We start from the raw sequence: 19,892 nt of genomic DNA on the forward strand, positions 1-19,892 counted from the left end.
AGCCAGCCAGGACTCAGTACCATCATACCAGGGTGGTATTATGGTCTTCCAGCCTGGGGTCAGCCTAGAAATGTTGTCTGGGAGTAATAGCCTGGAATCAGGAGCTTCAGGGTTCTTCCCAGTGTGGTTTTGCTGTGGCAGGGTTTGTGCTAGGTTCCAATGCAAAGGCCCCTGTACTCTTTTCTCTCCTTCTCCCCAGAAGGAGTCTCACTCTAAGCTATAGTGCCTGGAGTTGAGAGAGTTGTGATGTGGGCACTCCTATGGCCCCTGCATCTGGTGTTAAATTGGGTTGCATCCCAAGCCTTCTGCCTCCCAGACCAGTGCAGTACCACAGGGTTCACCCAAGGACTGTGGTCACTATAGCCCTGCTGGCACTGAAATTTATTTGGGACCTATGACCACTTTAGGTAACCAGCAGTGAAGTAGGGCAGGACTCAGGTTCATCCTGCAGGGCAGCGATTCTCCTCTGGCCTGGGGTGGGTCTAAATGCTCCCTCTGTGGGCACTGGCCTGGAATCAAGGACCACGGAATTCTGCCAGGTGCTGTGTTCCACTGTGGTGAGGCCAGCATTGAGCTCCAATGCAAGGTCCCACACTCACTTCCCTCCCTCCCTGAAGCACACAGATTCTCTCTCTGCACTGTGCTGCTTGGTGTTGGGGCAGGGTGGTGTAGGCAATACTATACTGTCCTTCCTACCTTCTTCAATGTCTTTTCTTGTTATTATGCTAAAATTAGGTACTATGATCACTCATCTGATTTTTTAGTTCTTGTGAAGGTGCCTTCTTGCATGCATAGTCGTTCAATTTTATGTTCCTACCGGGTTCAGTCGCTGGAGGGTAATATTTAGCTATCTTTCTCCACTTTCTGGATTATCGGTTGTTGTTGTTGTTACAGACTGTCAGTGTCACCTGGGCTGGAGTGCAGTGGCATGATCTCAGCTCACTGCAACCTATACCTCCTGGGTTCAGGAGATTCCCCTGCCTCAGCCTCCCAAGTAGCTGGGATTATAGGCACCTGCCATCATGTCTGGCTAATTTTTGTGTTTTTAGTAGAGAATGGGTTTCACCATGTTGGCCAGGCTGGTCTTGAACTCCTGACATCAAGGGATCCACCCGCCTTGGCCTCTCAAAGTGCTGGGATTACAGGCGTGAGCCACCATGCCCAGCCCCTGGTTTGTCAGTTTTTAATGGTGTACTTGAACTATTAATCATTGCCTAATTGATTCAATTAGGCATCAACATCAAAGAGTTTCTATTTTCCTCTTCATCTCCCTTATCACCTCCTATAGTTTAATCACTTCTATTTTGTCAATACATATAGCATTTGCATATTAGTTTTCCAGTCTCACCTATGTTTCAATCATTTACATATATGATTATTAGTTGTGTGTGTGTGTGTATGTGTGTATCCACCTTCACCATCATTGTTCTTGTTGAAGTTGTCCAGTTATCTTTTGGTTTGATGAAGCTCATCCTGTAGCAGATTACTGAAGAATGTGCTATGGACACACAAATCTTTAGACTCTTGTATGTTTAAATTGATGTTTGATGGACACGTAGATGGATATAAAATCCTTGGTTTACACTTTTTTTTTCATTGAGTTGATAGAAAATGCTGCTTCATTGTTACCTTGCTTTTTTGTTTGTTTTATCTTTGAAATCTAATGTTTTTACTAGGATACATCTTGGTATTAATTTTCCCAGATACAAAATGGATCCTTTCAAAATTAGACTTACCTATTATTTTTCTATAAAGTTATCTTAATTATAACTTTAAATATTAGTCCTATTTCATAGTTAATGCTGCTGTTGTTTTCTTCAATTACGCCAATTATACAGATGTTATTTCTTCTTTGCCTGCCTGTATTATATTTTTCTACTATTTCCTTATTGATGGAAACATCCTCATTGATGTTTTTTACTTATTTCTTTATCTCATTACATTTTCTTGTTTTTCTGACTTACTTTTCTACCTTTTATTAGGTTTCCATTTAAGTTATATCAGTATTGAAAAATACTGATCCTTTAGTGAATATTTTGATTGCTTTGATATAATAAAAATAAGTGTATCCTCTGATATTTTTGGTTCTTTTTAATCTTACAGGACCATACATGTTCCCCTTTTGCTACTTTTGTCCTTTGTCATTCAATTTCTAAAAGGAGCCTACTCTTTATTTTTTTTGGTCTTTTCTCTTTCCCAGGTGTTATGTATTTTGAAGACTGATACATAAAATTCACGTGCTTTTTAAGTTCTTTCTCTGTAGCCCTTTCTCTGATCTACCCAGGATCCATATTTAGTATTTTCAGTCTTACAGTGGACTTGCTTATTCTGATAGGGTTTTAAGATCAATGTTAGGCTTTTTCTAGCTCGTTTTTCTCACTGTTTTATCTCAACCTGCCATTGCTCATCAATAAATGTTGCATGGAGTGGATGTAGGGCAAGAACAGAGATTCTTCACTATAACTTTGAAATTTTTATTCTTTATTTTTTACTTACTGTTATTTTGATATTTTAGTATTTTATAGTTAGGTTATGCCTGAGTGTCTAGTTTTGTGCAATCTTATTTTTCTTTCCTGTTTTTCTGTGTCATTTTTTGAGGAAATATTGGGAGACACAGGCCTAGGCAGCTGCCATAGTCCTTAGTCACATGGAAATCAAATCAAAGGACTTGGAAGATTCAATTTACTTATTTGTGTTTGCCAATGTTGAAAACTATATAAGTTGCAAATCTTTAGAAATTCTAGATAAAACATAATAAACATTTTTAAATGTCTATTATGATCTGACAGCAAAGTAAAGGAAATCTTCAGGGCTAGAAAACCAAGAGAGAATTAAAATCCAGAGCAGTAAGTTACAGATCTAATTGCAGAACAATCCTCAACTGTAATTTTCCCTTATGAAAAGAAATTTGGCTGTTAGAGTTTATTTGCAGAAGATGAGGCCTAGGGAAGAAAAGTGTTGCAAATGAAATCCCTGAATAATGCTACGACTGCTAACAAGACTACACCCTCAGTAAAAGGATAGTGTAGATAAAAAACCATCTACCAGCACAGGGAAATGGAAATATGTCTGTGTAAGCCTGCACCACATGGGGACTTCAAGTTCTGTGTATTCTGGAATAGCTAATCTGTGAAACCAGTATGATAGGAATTCTCATCTGGTGACACTCTGGGTCAGAGGACGCTTGGCAGAAGCAAATACAAACTCGATGTAAAGAATGATTCCCTTAACTTGGGCTACACAGGATTTTCATAGACAATTGCTCTGCCAAAGGTGAGCTTATAATTCAAAACACAAACTTATGGAGAGCAATATGCCATGGATAATAAGCAGCAGGCAAAATAATAGCATTACTAGACTTCAAGAATTTCAGATAATTGAACAATCTGATAGAGCATTTGACATAAGTATGTTTCAGGTTCTCTACCTCCACTTAGAATGCTGTGAAAAAAAAATGTTACTGTCAAGCCAGGTGCAGTGGTGGGTGCTTGTAATTCCAGCTACTTGGGAGGCTGAGGCAGGAGAATCACTTGAACCCAGGAGGCAGAGGTTGCAGTGAGCTGAGATCATGCCATGCCACTGCACTCCAGCCTGGTGACAAGAGTGAGACTCCATTTAAAAAAAAAAAAATGCTACGCTACTCTCACCCTAGTAATAAAAATTGGGATCATCTACAAAACCATGGCTTTCCTTGAGCCCATAAGAACATTCCAGTAGAGGGTAGTTAAGTAGGCAGAATTCAAAAGAGAGGCAACCCTACCCAAACAGAGCTGGAACACATGAGCTTTCTCATTTTTGGCCAAGCAGGAGAAAAACAGGTCACCACCACACAAGTGGGTAAGAAGTAACCACTGAATTTTTTAATAGCCAAGTGTGGGATATCATATGCATTTGAAAAATCCAGAGGCCCCATGCACATGGGGGCTTGCACTCACAAGGTCTTCTCCATAGGTCTCTGTAAGATGCTCACAGGAAGGACTGGGGCACAGCACGGCGCAGAGGCATGTAGGGAATGTGGGGCGCAGAGGCATGTAGGGAATGATCACCCACAGCTGGGGACAGACAGGTGACCTCTCCCACTTTCTCAGTAGCTCTGAAGCTATAAAAGCCTCCTGCGGAGGGGCAGCAAAGCCTCTTATTCCCAAAGCACAAGCAAAGATCTATGACTTCTGGGGATAGGAGTAAAAGCAAAACTTTTCTGCCTCTAGGAGAAAGATGTTAAACTATCTTGGGGCCAGGATCCTTCACCATTACTAACAGAGAGCTGTTACCATGGGAAGGGACAAGAAATACTACCCAAGACCAACCACTGTAAAAGGCAAAGTTTGGCTACGGAGAGAAGTGACTTGGGTGCTGATCAAACATCTCAGATTGCCTGAGAGTAAGGCTGGATAAGGACAAGTGAGAAATCCCCTGCCCATCACAGGCCTAGCAGGGAGTAACCAGTGAAGGGAGTATATCCTCTGAGGGAAGGAAAGAACTGAGAGAGAAACCTGCTGTTTCATGCAGGTGTTCAGGGAAGGCTGAAGGCTAAAGGGAAATAGAAACACTAGGAAAGTCCCTGGCCCTTCAGCTCCTACTGTGAACACAAGGCAACAGCAGCACAATTCTGGAGGAATTTGATTCTTCGGTGCATTGAAGATGTCAATAGCAACAACTGATTCCAAGCCAGACCTATCTCTGACCAAACTGGCTCAACCCCCATGCTAATGGCATGACAGAAGAAGAGGTGTGCCCATTTTAAGGCATAATACAATTTACATCAATCTCTACTGTGCTTCAATACATGATGTCTGGGCCCGGCGCGGTGGCTCATGCTTCTAATCCCAGCACTTTGGGAGGCCGAGGTGGGTGGATCACAAGGTCAGGAGATCGAGACCACAGTGAAACTCCGTCTCTACTAAAAATACAAAAAAATTTAGCCAGATGTGGTGGCGGGCACCTGTAGTCCCAGCTACTTGGAGAGGCTGAGGCAGGAGAATGGCGTGAACCTGGGAGGTGGAGCTTGCAGTGAACCGAGATTGCGCCACTGCACTCCAGCCTGGGCGACAGAGCAAGACTCTGTCTCAAAAAAAAAAAACAAAAAAATACATGATGTCTGACATTCAATAAAAAATTACAATACACAAAAGGAAGCAAGAAAAATACCCATTCTAAAGTAATAAACAACAGAACCAGACACAGAAATGTCCCAGATGTTGGAACTATCAGACAATGATAACTATGATTACTATGTTAAATAATCTAGTGGAAAATGTGGAAAACATGTATTAAAAGATGAGGAATTTCAGCAGAGATATGGAAATTATAAGAAGAGTCCAATTGAAATACTAGAAATAAAATACATAATATCTTAAATTAAGAATTTATTCCATGAACTCATCAGTAGACTGTGCACAGCTAGGAAAAAAGTTAGCTATCTTGAAAATAGGTCAATAGAAATAAAAACTGAAACATAAATGAAAAAAAGAATGAAAAAATACCATATTACCAAAGAGTTATGGGTAAATACCTCATTTCCTCACATACATATCATTGAAATCAAAGAAAGATAAACAGACAAGAGAGAGCAGTATAGAGGGAGAAATCATGGCTGAAAATGCCCAAAGGTAATAAAACGTATCAAACTACAGATCCAAGTATCTCAGAGAACACCAAGCAGAATACGTTTAAACACAGAGACACACACATGTTCTAGGTATATCATATTTAAGTTGAAATTTTAAAAAGAGAGTATTTTGAAGGCAGCTAGAAGGGAGAAAAGAAACACTTCACATAGAAAAAAACCAAGATAGGAATTACAGCAAACTTCATATCAGAAACTATATAATCTAGAGGACAGTGGAATGACATCTTTAAATGACTGAAAGAAAAAATTGCCATCCCAGAATTCTATTCTCAGAGAAAATATATTTTACATATGAAGACAAAAATAAGGATTATTTCAGACAAAGATAACACATCGTTAGCAGATCTGCAAAGTCAGAAATGTTAAATGGCGTTCTCCAGGCCAAAATGTGGATTGTACAAAGAAATAAAAAGTACCAGAAATAGTAAAAATGAAGTAAATATGAAAGACATTTTGGTACTGTTAGTTGAGATCACTTGAAATACAATTGAATCTCCAAAGGAAAAAGAAAGAAAGAAACATGCCAAAGAAAATGTATGTCAACAAAGCAAAAAAGAGGGCAACTGGAAGTATGCCACTTAAAGGTTCTCACACTTTACATGAGGTGATAAATTACTATTTAAAGTTAGACTGCAATAAGTTAAAGATACATATTTGTAAAGCCTAGATCCAACACTAAAAATATTTAAGGTGTGAATAACAAATCAATAGAGGAAGTAAATGAATATTTAAAAATACCCAATTAATTCAAAGAAGACAAGGGGAAAAAGAAATAAAGAACAGATAAGGCAAATAGAAAACAGCTAGCAAGTTTGCAGTTTTTAATCCAAAAACATCAATAATTACCTTAAGTCTAAATGTTTTACCCTAGGGGTTGTCAAACTATAGGCCAAGGGCCAAATATAAATATAGGAATATAAATCATTCTATTATAAAGACACATGCTTGTGTATGTTCATTGCAGCACTACTCACAATAACAAAGACATGAAATCAACCTAAATGCCAATCTTTGAGAGACTGGATAAAGAAAATGTGGTGCATATACACCATGGAATACTACACAGCCATTAAAAAGAATGAAATTATGTCCTTTGCAGTTACATGGATGGAGCTGGAGGCTATTATTTTTAGCAAACTAACACAGGAACAGAAAACCAAATACCACATGTTCTCACTTATAAGTGGAAGCTAAATGATGAGAACACATGGACACATAGAGGGGAACAAAAGGCACTGGGGCCTACTCGAGGGAGGAGAATGGGAGGAGGGAGAGGATCAGGAAAAATAACTAATAAGGACTAGGCTTAATTGCTGGGTGATGAAATAATCTGTACAACAAACCTGGTGACACACTTTAAAACTTGGAGAAAATAAATGGTTTTCTAGAAAACTTTAGAAAAAAAAAGAAAAAAGAAAATTGAAGTGGCTATGTTACTATCAGACAAAGTTGACTTCAAAACAACATTATCAAAGATAAAAGGAAAACTAGATCATTTTAGAAGGGTCAGTTTCTTAGGAAAACACACAATAATCTCAAATATCTATGCACTCCACCACAGAGCTTCAAAACAAATATGAAGCCAACCCTGATAGAAATGAAAGTAAAAACAGACAAATCTATAGCTATATTTGGAAACTTTAGCACTCTTTTTCAGTAATTGATAAAAGAAATAGAATAAGGACATAAAAGGCCAAAACAACATTTTTAGCCAAATTACTCAAATTGACCTTTTATAGAACACAATCCACCCAGCAACAGAAGAATGCATATCTTTACAAATGCTCTTGGAACATTCACCAACATCCACCATATTTTTGACCACAAAACAAACTTCAACACGTCTAAAATAATTAAAATCATGCAAAGTATGTTATCTGCACACAACAGAAATAAACCAGAAATCGATAATAGAAAATGATGTGGGGAAATCCTCCAAATATTTGCAAATTATGCAACACACTTCTCAATAACCCAATGTGCAAAGAAGTCACAAGGGAAATTCAAAAATGTTTAACCCTTTTCCCATTTAGAAAAATGAAGTGTAGCTCACTGCCAGTGCTCATTTGCTTTTTACATAAACATGCTCTTTAAGGCAGAAGCAAATCTGACTGATTTTCAATGTGAAAATAAAATAGAAAAAGTGTTCTTGGAGTTAAGCAGAACTAACATCAGAATCGTCTGAATCATCAGAATTGTCTATTTCAGAAAGATCAGATTTATTGAACAAATCTTCGGCCAACAACTGTTCAAGAACAATGTTAACATCACACATAGGAATGCTATATTTTCTAGGATTTTACATTTTCAGCAACTGAGAATTACTATATTTTGTAAATGGAAATACCTCTACTAAAAACAGAATGCTATAAATAGAATGATGGCTTTTGTTTCCAAAGTCGATATACTCGAGCGATTCAAAAATTAAAAGTGAAATATTTCATGACAAAGGTATCTTGGGGTAGATGCTGCTGCCACAAGTACCATTGGCAAGTATTCTCGGGGCAAATGGGAAAGGGTTAATTAAATGAAAAGGAAAATACAACATGTCAAAAGTTGTGGGATGCAACTGAAGCAGTGCTCAAATGGAAATCTATAGTATTAAATGCTTATGCTAAAATAAACATGCTTAAAATTATTCATGGCATAGAAATGGAATTGAGAACAGAAAATATCAAGACACTGTGAAAAACAGGCAAAGTTGTCAAATACCAAAAAAGAACTAGGAGAAACGGAAACAAAAAGTCATTAAAATTCAAGATGAAGTGATGAGTGGAACAGCAGATCTGTCATAATTGAAAAAAAAGTAAATTGGAAGGTGAACCTGAGACATTACACAAGTTTAGCATATAGAGCTATAAAACCAGAGACCAGGAAACATAAAATGTAAGAACCAACATCCCACAGGAGGGAATGGAGAGTGAGTGGGGGGCAGTGTTTGAAGGAATGATTATCAAGGCTATCCCCATACCAGTGAAAAACATAAATCCTCAGATTCAGGAATCACAGCATGTTCTAAAGGAAGAGAAATAGAAATGAAATTAGACATATCACTTGTAGAGCTGCAGAACTCCAAAATCTGAGACGATCTGGCAATCAACCTGAAACAAGTTAAGATTTCTAAAACAGAACGATTAGACTGTAAATGGTTATTTCCACAGAAAACAATAGAAGTCAAAAGACAGCAAATCATATCTTCAAAAGATTTTTTTAAAAGCATGGCTATCCACGTAGAATTCCATACCCAGCTGAAGTATCTGCCAGTGAGCGCAAAATAGACTTTGCTGGAAAAGGCCAAGCATTTCACATTGAGAGAACTTCGGTTTAAAGAAAACATCATGAAGGATTTGAGGCAGGAGAAGCAAGATGCGGGAGGCAGGGGCAAACAAAAGCCTGATAAATATGGGGTGAATCTGAACAAGGACCCCCCCTGGGTGAGGCAGAGCAGCCCCTACCCACCCGCAGGCACCGCACATGACCAGCACTGCTCTTCCCTGTCTCCACCAGCATCTCTGCTGCCCTCCAAAGAGCCTAGGTGCATCCATGGTGATGCTGCATTGGGAGCGTGAAGATTCCCCTGTCACCACCGTCATTTCAATTCTGCGTTTAGCCTTCTCATCACACTGAAGTGGAGCTTCTGCTTCTTACCCAGTCATGGCTTCCCTGCAGCAGTCTGTGGACTTCAGGATGCGTCAGGAATGAGGGCTGGCCCAGGCCAGGGAGGATCTGGATGATCTACTCGAATGAGCTGTTTCTCTGATGAGAACAGAATGACAGAAGTTCACATATAGAAAATCGCATTGTGTTGGGGGCTTGGTCCTTTTCATTAAAATAAAAATCCATCCTGAAATTCAAACCCTGCTTCCATGGCACAGGGTTAAAGAAATGGAGTCTGAATCTTACAAAGTGCCTCCTCTGGGACCCTCTACTGCCAATTATTGCTTGCTTCCTCTCACCTCCTCCTCCAGCCTGAGTAATGCCTTTTAATTTTTACCAAAAGCCAAATAGAAGTGTCCAGGCAGCTCCTGATTTAGCTCAGCTCCTAAGATGACAGGAACACAAGAGGCAGGGCTGGGGGCATGGTCTCCTGGGCTGGGAGCTGTCTATTCATGCTGTCTCAGTACCTGCTGCTCTGGGCTGCAGATATTTCTCGGTACGTCCATATCACCCCGTTGGAACAAGGCTTCCTGAATGAGAGAGTGCACCCTCCATGCCGACCCTGGCACCTTGCCTAGAGTAGGTGTTTGTTGAATGAATGAATGAATGAATGAATGAATGAATGCATAGACACTGAGGAGAATGTGAAACCTTGACCCTTATTTGAGCAGAGGACTGGAGAAGTTGCTTCTGTGAGAATGTAAAGGATTCATTAACATGGAGGAAAGGTAAATCCCACAAAGTCCTAGTGACCTTACCAGCAACTCAGATGCAACCTGACAGGGCGGCCATGTGCCAAGGCGGCATGGGCAGCCGGATCCAAGGGTGAGCACAGGCTCCCCTGCAGGGTGACATAGGCCAGGAGAACATTGCAATAGAAACAGATGCGAGTCAGAGGGCATGAGTTGAAAAAAAAGTTGAAGAAAAGATGGGGAAAACCATTTCTCCATGTTTACTGATGGCACATGACAAGGATAAATTGTCTGAAACAGAAAAGATGGACGATGAAGTCGATACAACTGGAAGGAAACATGCCTTCTCCCTGGTGGTTAGGAAATGGGATGGCTTCCCCTCAGCTCGGCCCGGCCGCTGGAGCCAAGGTAGGCAGTGCCCTGACTCTGCTCCTGGTTTTCAGGCAGCACAAGGCCACCCAGGATGGGCCATAAAGTCCATTTATTCTATTGGCACCAACATTTGAAAAAGAAGAACAGAATAAAGACAGAGTGTAAGTATGAAACTGTTTTGTTTTCACCAAGGGTGGAGGCAGAGAGAGAGAAGACAAAGAGAGAGACAGAGAGAGAGAGAGACAGGGAGACAAAGAAGATGTGTGAGAGAGAGAGAGAGAAGCTCTCACAGCGTAACATGATTTTTTTGTGCCCTGGTTGAGAGCTAAAGAACAGGATGGTGTAGCTCTGGGGGACATATTATCTCTGCAAGTCTCTGAGGTCTGGGAGATGCAAAGCACCCCCTGCCTCCCCACCCCCCATGGCACTGGAGGCTGGACCCACATCACAGGTCCTAGGGTGGACAGCACCAGCATTCCATCTGCCAGGAGGCTGGACCGGGATCCCCAGGGAACTTATTTGATTTCAGCATTGTATCCTTAACAAACAGTAGCCCCATGCAGGCACATGTCACTATGTTCAGTCACTATGTTTAGTCACTACTGGTTCCCTGGGGCTGCCATACAAAGTACTTAAATGGAAATGTATAGCATTAAATGCTTGTATTGAGTTAATTTGCATATATGGTGTGAGGTTATTGTTGTTTTGGTTTGATTTGGTTTGGTTTGGGTTTTTGCATATTCACATCCAATTGTTCCAACATCATTTGTTAAAAAATTCAACTTTCTCTCTTGAGTTGCCTTAGCATATTTGTCGAAAATCAGCTCATCATATATGTGCAAGTCTGTTTCTGGACTTTTTATTTTGTTTTATTGATGTAAAACCTGTTCTTCCTCATTGTCCATTTCATTGTCTTGGTTACTGTATGTCAATCACAGGTTTGAATTTTCCAACTTTGTTCTTGATTTTCAAAATCAATCTGGCTATTCTAGTCCCTTTATCTTTCTGTATAAACTTAAGAAACAGCTTATTAATGTCTACAAAAAATTCTGCTAGGATTTTAATTTGGATTGCTACAAATCTGTAGGTCAATTTGGTAAGATCTGCCATCTTAACAATTTCCAGTCTTCCTACCTATGAGCAACTCCATTTATTTAGATCTTTGCTTTCTTGCACATTTTGTAGTTTTTAGCATAAAGATCTTGCATATATTTTATTAGGTTTATACATAAGTGTTTAGTAGTTACTGATATTATTTTAAGTGACACTTTTTAAAATCCAATATCCAGTTATTCATTTTTAGTATATATAGAAATATTATTGCTTTTGTATATTGACTTTATAACCTTACTAAACTCACTCTTTAGTTCCAGCAGCATTTTTGTAGATTCTTTTGGATTTTCTATGTAGAGGATTATATCACCTGGGAATCGTTTGTTCTTCCTTTCCAACATATATGCCTTTTGTTTCTTTTTCTTGCCCTGTATCACTAGTTAGGATCTCCAGTGCAATGTTGAATGTTGAATAGGAGTGATAAGCACAGACATTCTTTCATAAGAGTGAAAGCATTCAGTCATTTGCTAGGAAGGATGATGTTAGCTGCAGGGATTTTTTATACATTCCTTTTGTTGGGTTGAAGAAGTTGCCTTCCATTCCTAGTTTGCTGAGAGTTTTGTTCATGAATGGAGTTTGAATTCTGAGAAAAGCTTTTTCTGAATCGATTCTGAGCATAGCAAATATTTTTTGTGTAAAATCAGACAGTAAATCTTTCAGTCTTTGAGGGCAAAGTGGGCTCTGTTCCTCGACCCTGCCATGGGAGCACAAAAGCAGCGTGAATGGTGTATGAAAGAATGAGCATGGCTGTGTCCAAGGCAGCTTTATTCACTAAAGCCGGTGCGTCCACAGTTGACCATCAGCCGCAGCTTGCAGCCCTGCATCTGTTGGGATGGTCACTTGGTTTTACTTTATTCTGTTGATGAGGAGAATCACATGTGATTGATTTTTGACCCACTTGGTCATTATATTGTTGGATTTAATTTGCTAAAATTTAGTTCAGAATGTTTGCATCTGTATCCCTGGGGGACATTGGTCTGTGGTTTGTTGGGTTTTTAATGCTTTTCTCTAGCTTTGGTTTTAAGGTAATAACGGTTTCATAGAAATGGGTTGGGACATAGTCTCTGTTCTTGAATTTTCTAGATACATTCATATGAAACGAATATTATTTCTACCCAAAATGTTTGATAGCATTTATCAGTGAAGATATCTGGACCTATATTTTCTTTATGGAAGGGTTTTAACTACAATCTTAATTTATTTAATAGATAGAGAGCTATTTTGTGTATTTATTTCTTTAATAAGCTTTGATAATTTGGGTCCTTATGGGAACTTTCTCATTTCACCTAAGTTGGCAAAGTTATTGGCAAAAGTTGTTCACAATAGTTTTTTTTATTCATTTTCAGTGTCTGCAGGAACTGTAGTGATAGTAATTCTCTAGTAATTTGTATCTTTCTAAAAATCCCTCAGTCTGATTTGAGGTTCATCCATTTTATTGATCTGCTCAGAGAACCAGGTTTTTTGTTTCATTTTCCTCTATTGATTTTGGTTTTAATTACAGTGATTTCTTCTCTCAACATTATTTTCTTTCCTCTGCTTATTGTAAATTTTATTTCCCCTTTTTTCTAAGTTTTTGATGTGAATACTTAGATCATAGGTTTGAGACTTCTCATATTTTCTAATAGAAATGTTTAGTGATTTCCTCTAAGTATCACTTTTATCTCATCCCATAAATTCCAATATGTTGTGTTTTTATTTTCATCCAGTTCAAAATACTTTATCATTCACCTTTTAAATTTCTTATTTGATCCATAGGTTGTTTAGAAGTGTGCTGTTTAGGCTGGGCATGGTGGCTCACACCTGTAATCCCAGCACTTTGGAAGGCCGAGGCAGATGGATTACTTGAGGTTAGGAGTTTGAGACCAGCCTGGCCAAAATGATGAAACCCCATCTCTTCTAAAAATACAAAAGTTAGCTGGGCTTGATGGTGGGCACCAGTAATCCCAGCTACATGGGAGGCTGAGGCAGGAGAATCACTTGACCTCAGGCAGCTGAAGTCACAGTGAGCCGAGATCATGCCACTGCACTCCAGTCTGGGTGACAGAGCGAGACTCCATTTCAAAAAATAAAAAAAAAAAAAAGAAGTGTTATATTTAGTTTCAAATATTTGGAGGTTTTTTCCAGATACCATAATTTTATTGATTTATAATTTAATTATATTTTGGTCAGAAAACATATGTTATATGTCATGATTATTGTTAAATGAATTTTAAAACTTTAAATATAGCCCAGAATATAGTGTGCTTTAGCAAATATTCCAAGTGTTCCTGAAAAGTATGTGTATTATACTGTTAAGGGGTGGACTGTTCTATAAATATGAATTAGATCAAGTATGCTAAGTAGATTCATTCAACTCTTCCATATCCTTATTAAATTTCAATCTACTTGTTCAGTTGATTATTGAGAAAGCACTGTTGAAATCTCAAACGATAATTGTGGATGTGTTCATAACTCCTTTTAGTTCTAGCAGTGTTTCCTTCATGTACTTTGAAGCCCTCTTATTTGGTGTATAAACCTGTAGGATTGTTATGTTTTCTTGGTGAGTTATCCCTGCAACATGACTCTTGGCCAGGTGCAGTGGCTCGTGCCTGTAATCCTAACACTTTGGGAGTCTGAGGCAACAGGATCACTTGAGCCCAGGAGTTCAAGACCAGCCTGGGCAACATAGCAAGACCTCATCTCTACAAAAAATAAAATATTAGCTTGGTGTTGTGACACATACCTGTAGTTTCAGCTACTCAGGAGGCTGAGGTAGGAGGATTGCTTTAGCCCAGGAGGTCATGACTGCAGTGAGCCAAGATGGCCACTGCACTCCAGCCTGGGTAACAAAGTAAGACCCCATCTCAAAAAAAAAAAAAAAGAAAGAAAGAAATGACTCTTTTATTCCTAGTAATATTATTTGCCCCCTAAATATACTTTGAGATTTAAGTAACTATTTTACCTTTCTTTTGATTGGTATTAGCATGTCATATCTTTGTCTATCATTTTACTTTTAACCCATTTGTGTCTTTAGGGGGGTTTCTTATAGACAGCATATGGTTGGCTCTTACTTTTTTTACCTAATCTGACATTCTATGCTTCTTGAACATATGGTATATAGTTTTATAAAAACATTTTTAATACTTTTGCTTCCTAATTCTACTCTCATGTGTCATTTCTGGGTCAATTTTGATTAATTTTTCTTCTCATTGTAGATGATACTTTATTGCTTATTCACATACCTGGTCATTTTTGTTTGAATGCCAGACGTTGTGAATCTTATTTCATTATGTGTTGGATAGTCTTGTATTTTGAAAACTAGCATTGAGCCTGTTCTTTTACCCAGCTAAGTTACTTTAAAGCAGTTTGGTCCTTTTGAGGCTTGCTTTTATGCTATATTAGATGGGACTAAGCAGCATTTATTCTAAGTCTACTATTCCCCACTACTGAGGCAATGTAATTCTGTGCACTCAATGTCCTGTGTATTATGAGGGGTTTTTTTTAAATGTTTTCTGACAGGAACCCCACTTATTTCTGGCCTGTGTGAGCTCTGGAAATTGTTCTGCCTGTTCGGTTGTGTGGTCCTTTTTCCATCCTTGAGTAATTTTCTTACAGCCATTCACTGGCCAGTAATCAGCTGAAGGCTCGAGGCATCCCTTGCATCTCTCTCTCTCTCTCTCTCTCTCTTTCTGTGTGTGTGTGTGTGCGTGTCTCACTCTGTCCTTTGAACTCTAGCTACTTTGACCTCTCCAAACCCCTCAGTATATTGAGATCACTGGGCTCTGCCTAAGTTCTCACTCCTAATGCTGCCCTGGAAACTCTCCAGGCAGTGCCTGAAGCAAGCATAGGGCTGCATTCAGCTGCTTTCCATCTCTCAGAGGATCACTGGTCTTTGCTGATTAATTTTTGATATATGGGAAATCACTGTTTCATATATTTTTTCTTGTTTTTTAATTAAATTGGGAGGATAAATCTAATCCTTGTTACTCCATCCTTTCCAGACATTAAAAATTCAAATACTAGATTTTTACCCATGTGGTTCCATTGAGAATCCTGGAACTGTGAAAAGCTCTGCATTTCAACTCTGGAAGGAAAAGCAAGGACTGGGGTGATGGCCCCTGGGTTCTCCCAGCTCAGCCGCATACAACCTCAGTGCCCTTAGGAAGGTGCTTTGCCTCACTGGGGCCTCATCTACACATGAACACTAAGTATTACCCACGGGCTTCACCAGGTGCCCTATAGTTGAATGAAACCACACATACATAGGGAACGGGGAAATGTTAGCTTCATATACACTTCCCTGGGACTCCCGAGGGCTAGAGATTACACTCTACAAATAAGCAAACTAAAGATAAAATGTTTTATATTAAATGATGAATTACATATGTTTACACAAATAGCTAACCTGAATTATCTGCCAAAATTTTCTAAGGAATCTTCTCTGAAAAATACGCTGTGTGAATTCATTTTGAGTATGAAATTGGCAGCAATCTCTCTGGTGTAGGTTATCTCTGGAAAGATACACAGGAAAGCGGGTCACAGTTGTGGACTCCAGGAAACTGGTTGAGGACCAACCATTGGTAACAGCCTGATGTTTCACTGAACGTCTTTTCTAAAACTTAAAAATTGTTCCATGGGCTTGTGTCCTTATTAAACATATAAACTGAGCACCTAAGAATAATTTAGATAAATGTTTTTAAAGCCTGAAGCAGCCTTTAAGGATGCCTGCAGCCTTTAATGAATGTTTGCAGATCCACGTTCCTCATAATGTAAAATGGATTAAGAGGAAAATAGATCTGCAACTATGCTCTCTTCCTTGTTGCCAGAAAACCCAACTTCCCCACGTAATCTGTAACTTCTGGGAATAGGAAAAGTTTCGTGGTTCATAATATCATTCCTGACATACTGATTGTGCCTAAACTTCAGTTTAAGACTTTGGAACCTGGTAAAATCTAAGTATCCCATAGGACATATATAAATTCATCTCATAATCATTCATTTCCTGTAACATTAATGTCAACAAGAGACTCATTTACTCGCAATACCTACTGAGCCTGGTAGGTGCTCGGCAGATATATAAGGGGTTCTTGTTTCCAAGAAATGAGACTGAGGGGTCAGGCCAGTCAACAGTAGTCATTATTCATGCGTTCACAAAATGCAGACGTACCAAACCATATTTTTAAGGATTCCAGGTTGCACCTGCACAGAGTTTTGGGAGAACTAAAGAGAGGTCTCCTGGCGTGCTTTGAGAGTAAGAAGAGTAAATAAAGGAAGAGGATTAGGGTTCTCTGTAGGGTGCCCCCACTAGGAAAGGTGCCTCCCAGGCTGGGGGCTACTCCAAAGGGAGCCCCCCACCCAACAGCTGCAACAGCCAGGGCCAGTTTGGGGGGACTTGGAGCCGCTACTGAACTGATGTCGCCTCACACTCCCTGCACCTCTTCCTGAGCAGCGGGGACCACACAGCATAGTTACTGGTAGAAAGGTCTGGACAGGAAGAGAGGTGGGGGAAATTCAGTGTCTGTAAAACCTGTGTCCGGGTCCAAGGACCACGGCTCAAGTGACCATGAGTGTCAGATCCACAGAAGGGAGCCCTGCTCACCACCAGCAGTGGGGAGCCCTTAGGACACAGAGTGGACAGAATAATTCTATGCTGGCGTCTCCTAAGAGTGTAAAGAGAAAATGCAGAGAAAGCATAAAGATGTAGGACTCCACTCATTGCTTGGGCACCGAGCCACACTTTCTGGGGCTTGCTGGAGGAAATGTTTTTGATGGCCTCGCCTGAGACTGTGTCTCCAGAAGCCGCGGCACCTCACCTCGCTTGCTCTGTGCGTGGGCGCTGCTTTGCTCAGCGCTTATGGCTCCCTGAAGTTAAAAGGAAAAGTGGAATCATGCCTTAATTATTTACAAAGCATGATCATTGTACTTACTGTTTTCCCCACAGAAAAGAAGAATTCAAAGAACACTCAGTATGAAAATCTATCCATTCTGGACAAAATCCTTCAAAATATTGGAAGATCTCCAGGTAGATTGGAAATAATAGATAAGTGTCTTCTCGTTTGGGGATTTTTTTCCTGCTCAAGGGACAGGTGTGTCTCTGAGCCGCTCCAGGGAGAGCAGGTGAGCCCAGCCCCCAGGTGGACCCACCTGAGCTCCACAAGAGCCCCTGTCCGACCGTTGATGTGTGGACACCTGACCGGACAAGTCCAATTCAAGGAGTCGAGGCCCGTGTCAATGAGGGAGTGCTCTCCCTTTTCAGCCGAACAGAGCAGGGGACCAGTCCCCCTTTTCCCAAGAATAATCAGGACTCACAAGGCTGCCACCACCCACCCACACGAGAGTCCCAACCACGTGGTGACAGGAGCCTGCTCCCCCCATGACAGGCCCAGGAAGGGCCCCCACACCCCTCTCAGGACGCCCTCCATCCTCTCGTAGCATGGGGACCCCCAGTCCAGCCCTTCTCCACTCCCTGTTCACACAGCTCCACCACTGTCCACCTGCTAAGAGTTGGCCATGCAGATCTTGTGGCTTCTGCCCCTGGCCCCAGGCTTCTCCTCAGAGCTTTCCAGAACACCTGGGAGCCAGTCCTGGGTGAGGCTGACAGCCCTCTTGTCCTCCCGGTATCCCTGAGTCACATGGCAGCCCAGTGTGCCCAGACCCTCCCCCCATACCCTGCAGCACTTGCCCGTCCACGCAGCCTGAGACCCCCGATCTGGAGCGCGTCACACCACGAATCCCAAGCTGCTGTCTGTGAACGCCAAAGACTTTGGCAAATGAGCCATTGCTGAGCCACACGGCTGGCTTTTCATAGCCCGAGCACAGAGCCAGACGTTGAGACCCTGTCGCCTTCACTCACCTCCACTGGTGCTTCCCAAGCAGCCACCACATGCCAGGCACTGTCCTAGGCTCTGGGGCTTCTCACATAAAACAGGCAGCCCTGCCTGGGAGCTCACCCGCTAGAGGATGGTTAGGTGGGCCTCCCTGTCCCCTCTTAAGGCATTGGGGTTCGGACTTCCCCATCCAGCCTGTCGGCTGCTGCTCCCAGCCCCTCACTGTCCACAAGCGTGGGAAGCCGGCCAGCTCGTCCTTTGTTAAAATGCCAATGAGGACGGTCCCGGGAAGCGTCTCTGGAGACCTTCCTGCTGCACGAGTTGTCATCGAGCACAGGCCAGGAGCTTCTCTGAAGTGGGGCCCCCAGCCCCCCATGTTCAGACTTTGCCAGGCCAATGTAAGTCCCAGGACCATGAAACCCCAGGCCACAAGGTCTGCTCGTGCCCCCAGCAGCAGGGACCAGGCCAACACACGCGGTGTAGAAAGGGCAGTGAGCGGTCATTCAGGCTATGGCCAATTTCCCAGACTGTGCCGCTGTCCAGGACAACCTCTGCTGCTTTAGATACAATTTCATGATTGACCTTGTCAAGGTTCCATTTCCCTGGGATCTGACTGTTCTGCAGGGAGAATCACAAATTCTCCTATAACACAGACAGAAAAAGACAGGGGCCTCTGCACTGATGAAGCTCCCGTACGTCATCAGCACCTCTAGTTGTGGCCGTCGGCAACAGAAGCCCCGGAGGTGACAGTGGGGACTTCCAGAGCCCTGGCAATATTGGACAGTGAAGAACCAGGAGTCCCCAACCTCCTGGTACTGACATCCCAGGAATGAGATCCACAGCCGGCCACCGTGAGGGGAAGAGGAGGAGGAGGACCAGCCCAGCTCCACCAAGCTTGGAGTTGTCAATGGGTTTTGAGGGAGAACGCAGGGGAAATGACACTGGACATGGTGGCCCCGCAGGGAGAGCCAAAGGCAGCCTGACGCAGCCAGCGACCCCTCCGTCCTCCTGCCTCGGACACATCCGCGGGGCTCTCCCCTCCCTCCACAACTGAGGGCTCGGTTCCTCCTGTCCCCTGGTGTCTTCCCAATCCTGCCGGTGCCCATCTCCCCTCACACCACAAACTGCCAGGCTCAAAATCTCTCTTTCCACACAGGAAACATTTTCCGTAAAGAGCAGCAGAGGACCAGTGCACAGAGCAGGAGCCAAGGCAGTCAGTGAGGCCGCATCCCCAGAGCCCCTGCGCAGGAGATGAGCCTGCTAGAATCCCCACCCACCAGCCTCTGGAACAGGGCACTTGTGTGCACACGCCCATGTTCTCGGAACCATTCCGCATAAAGGAAAATCGTTTATTCACACGATCCCAATTGGAGTTGGTTTATTTAAGTGTTAAGCCAGAGGGTATGTGGGATTTGGGTGTTTTTTAAAAAAAAAAAGAAAACAAGAAACAAAAAACCATATCGAACCTGGAAATAAGAGCATCAGAATATTCTGTCTACAAATAACATAATCTCAGAGCTCATAAAGAATTCGTCCATGAGGAACAGAGACTACGAAGGCCTGAGAGTCTCTTCCCTGCTGCCATGCCTTGCAAAATACACACGCACACATATAACACATGCA

The 19,892-nt window shown here is 41.6% G+C and overlaps 1 protein-coding gene across 1 annotated transcript in view; it reads left to right on the forward strand.

Annotated features, from left to right (window-relative positions):
• Nucleotides 1–19,628, forward strand: part of SPACA7 (sperm acrosome associated 7) — a 58,666-nt gene extending 39,038 nt beyond the window's left edge. The window contains exons 6-7 of the mRNA XM_030812536.1: nt 17,384–17,464; nt 19,426–19,628. Coding sequence (XP_030668396.1) covers nt 17,384–17,464; nt 19,426–19,490 — 146 coding nt within the window. The 3' untranslated portion in view covers nt 19,491–19,628. The remainder of the gene's footprint in view (nt 1–17,383; nt 17,465–19,425) is intronic.
• The last annotated feature ends 264 nt before the right edge of the window (nt 19,629–19,892 follow it).

The sequence above is a fragment of the Nomascus leucogenys genome, chromosome 5 (genome assembly GCF_006542625.1).
Source record: "Nomascus leucogenys isolate Asia chromosome 5, Asia_NLE_v1, whole genome shotgun sequence".
Classification (NCBI taxonomy): Eukaryota; Metazoa; Chordata; class Mammalia; order Primates; family Hylobatidae; genus Nomascus; species Nomascus leucogenys.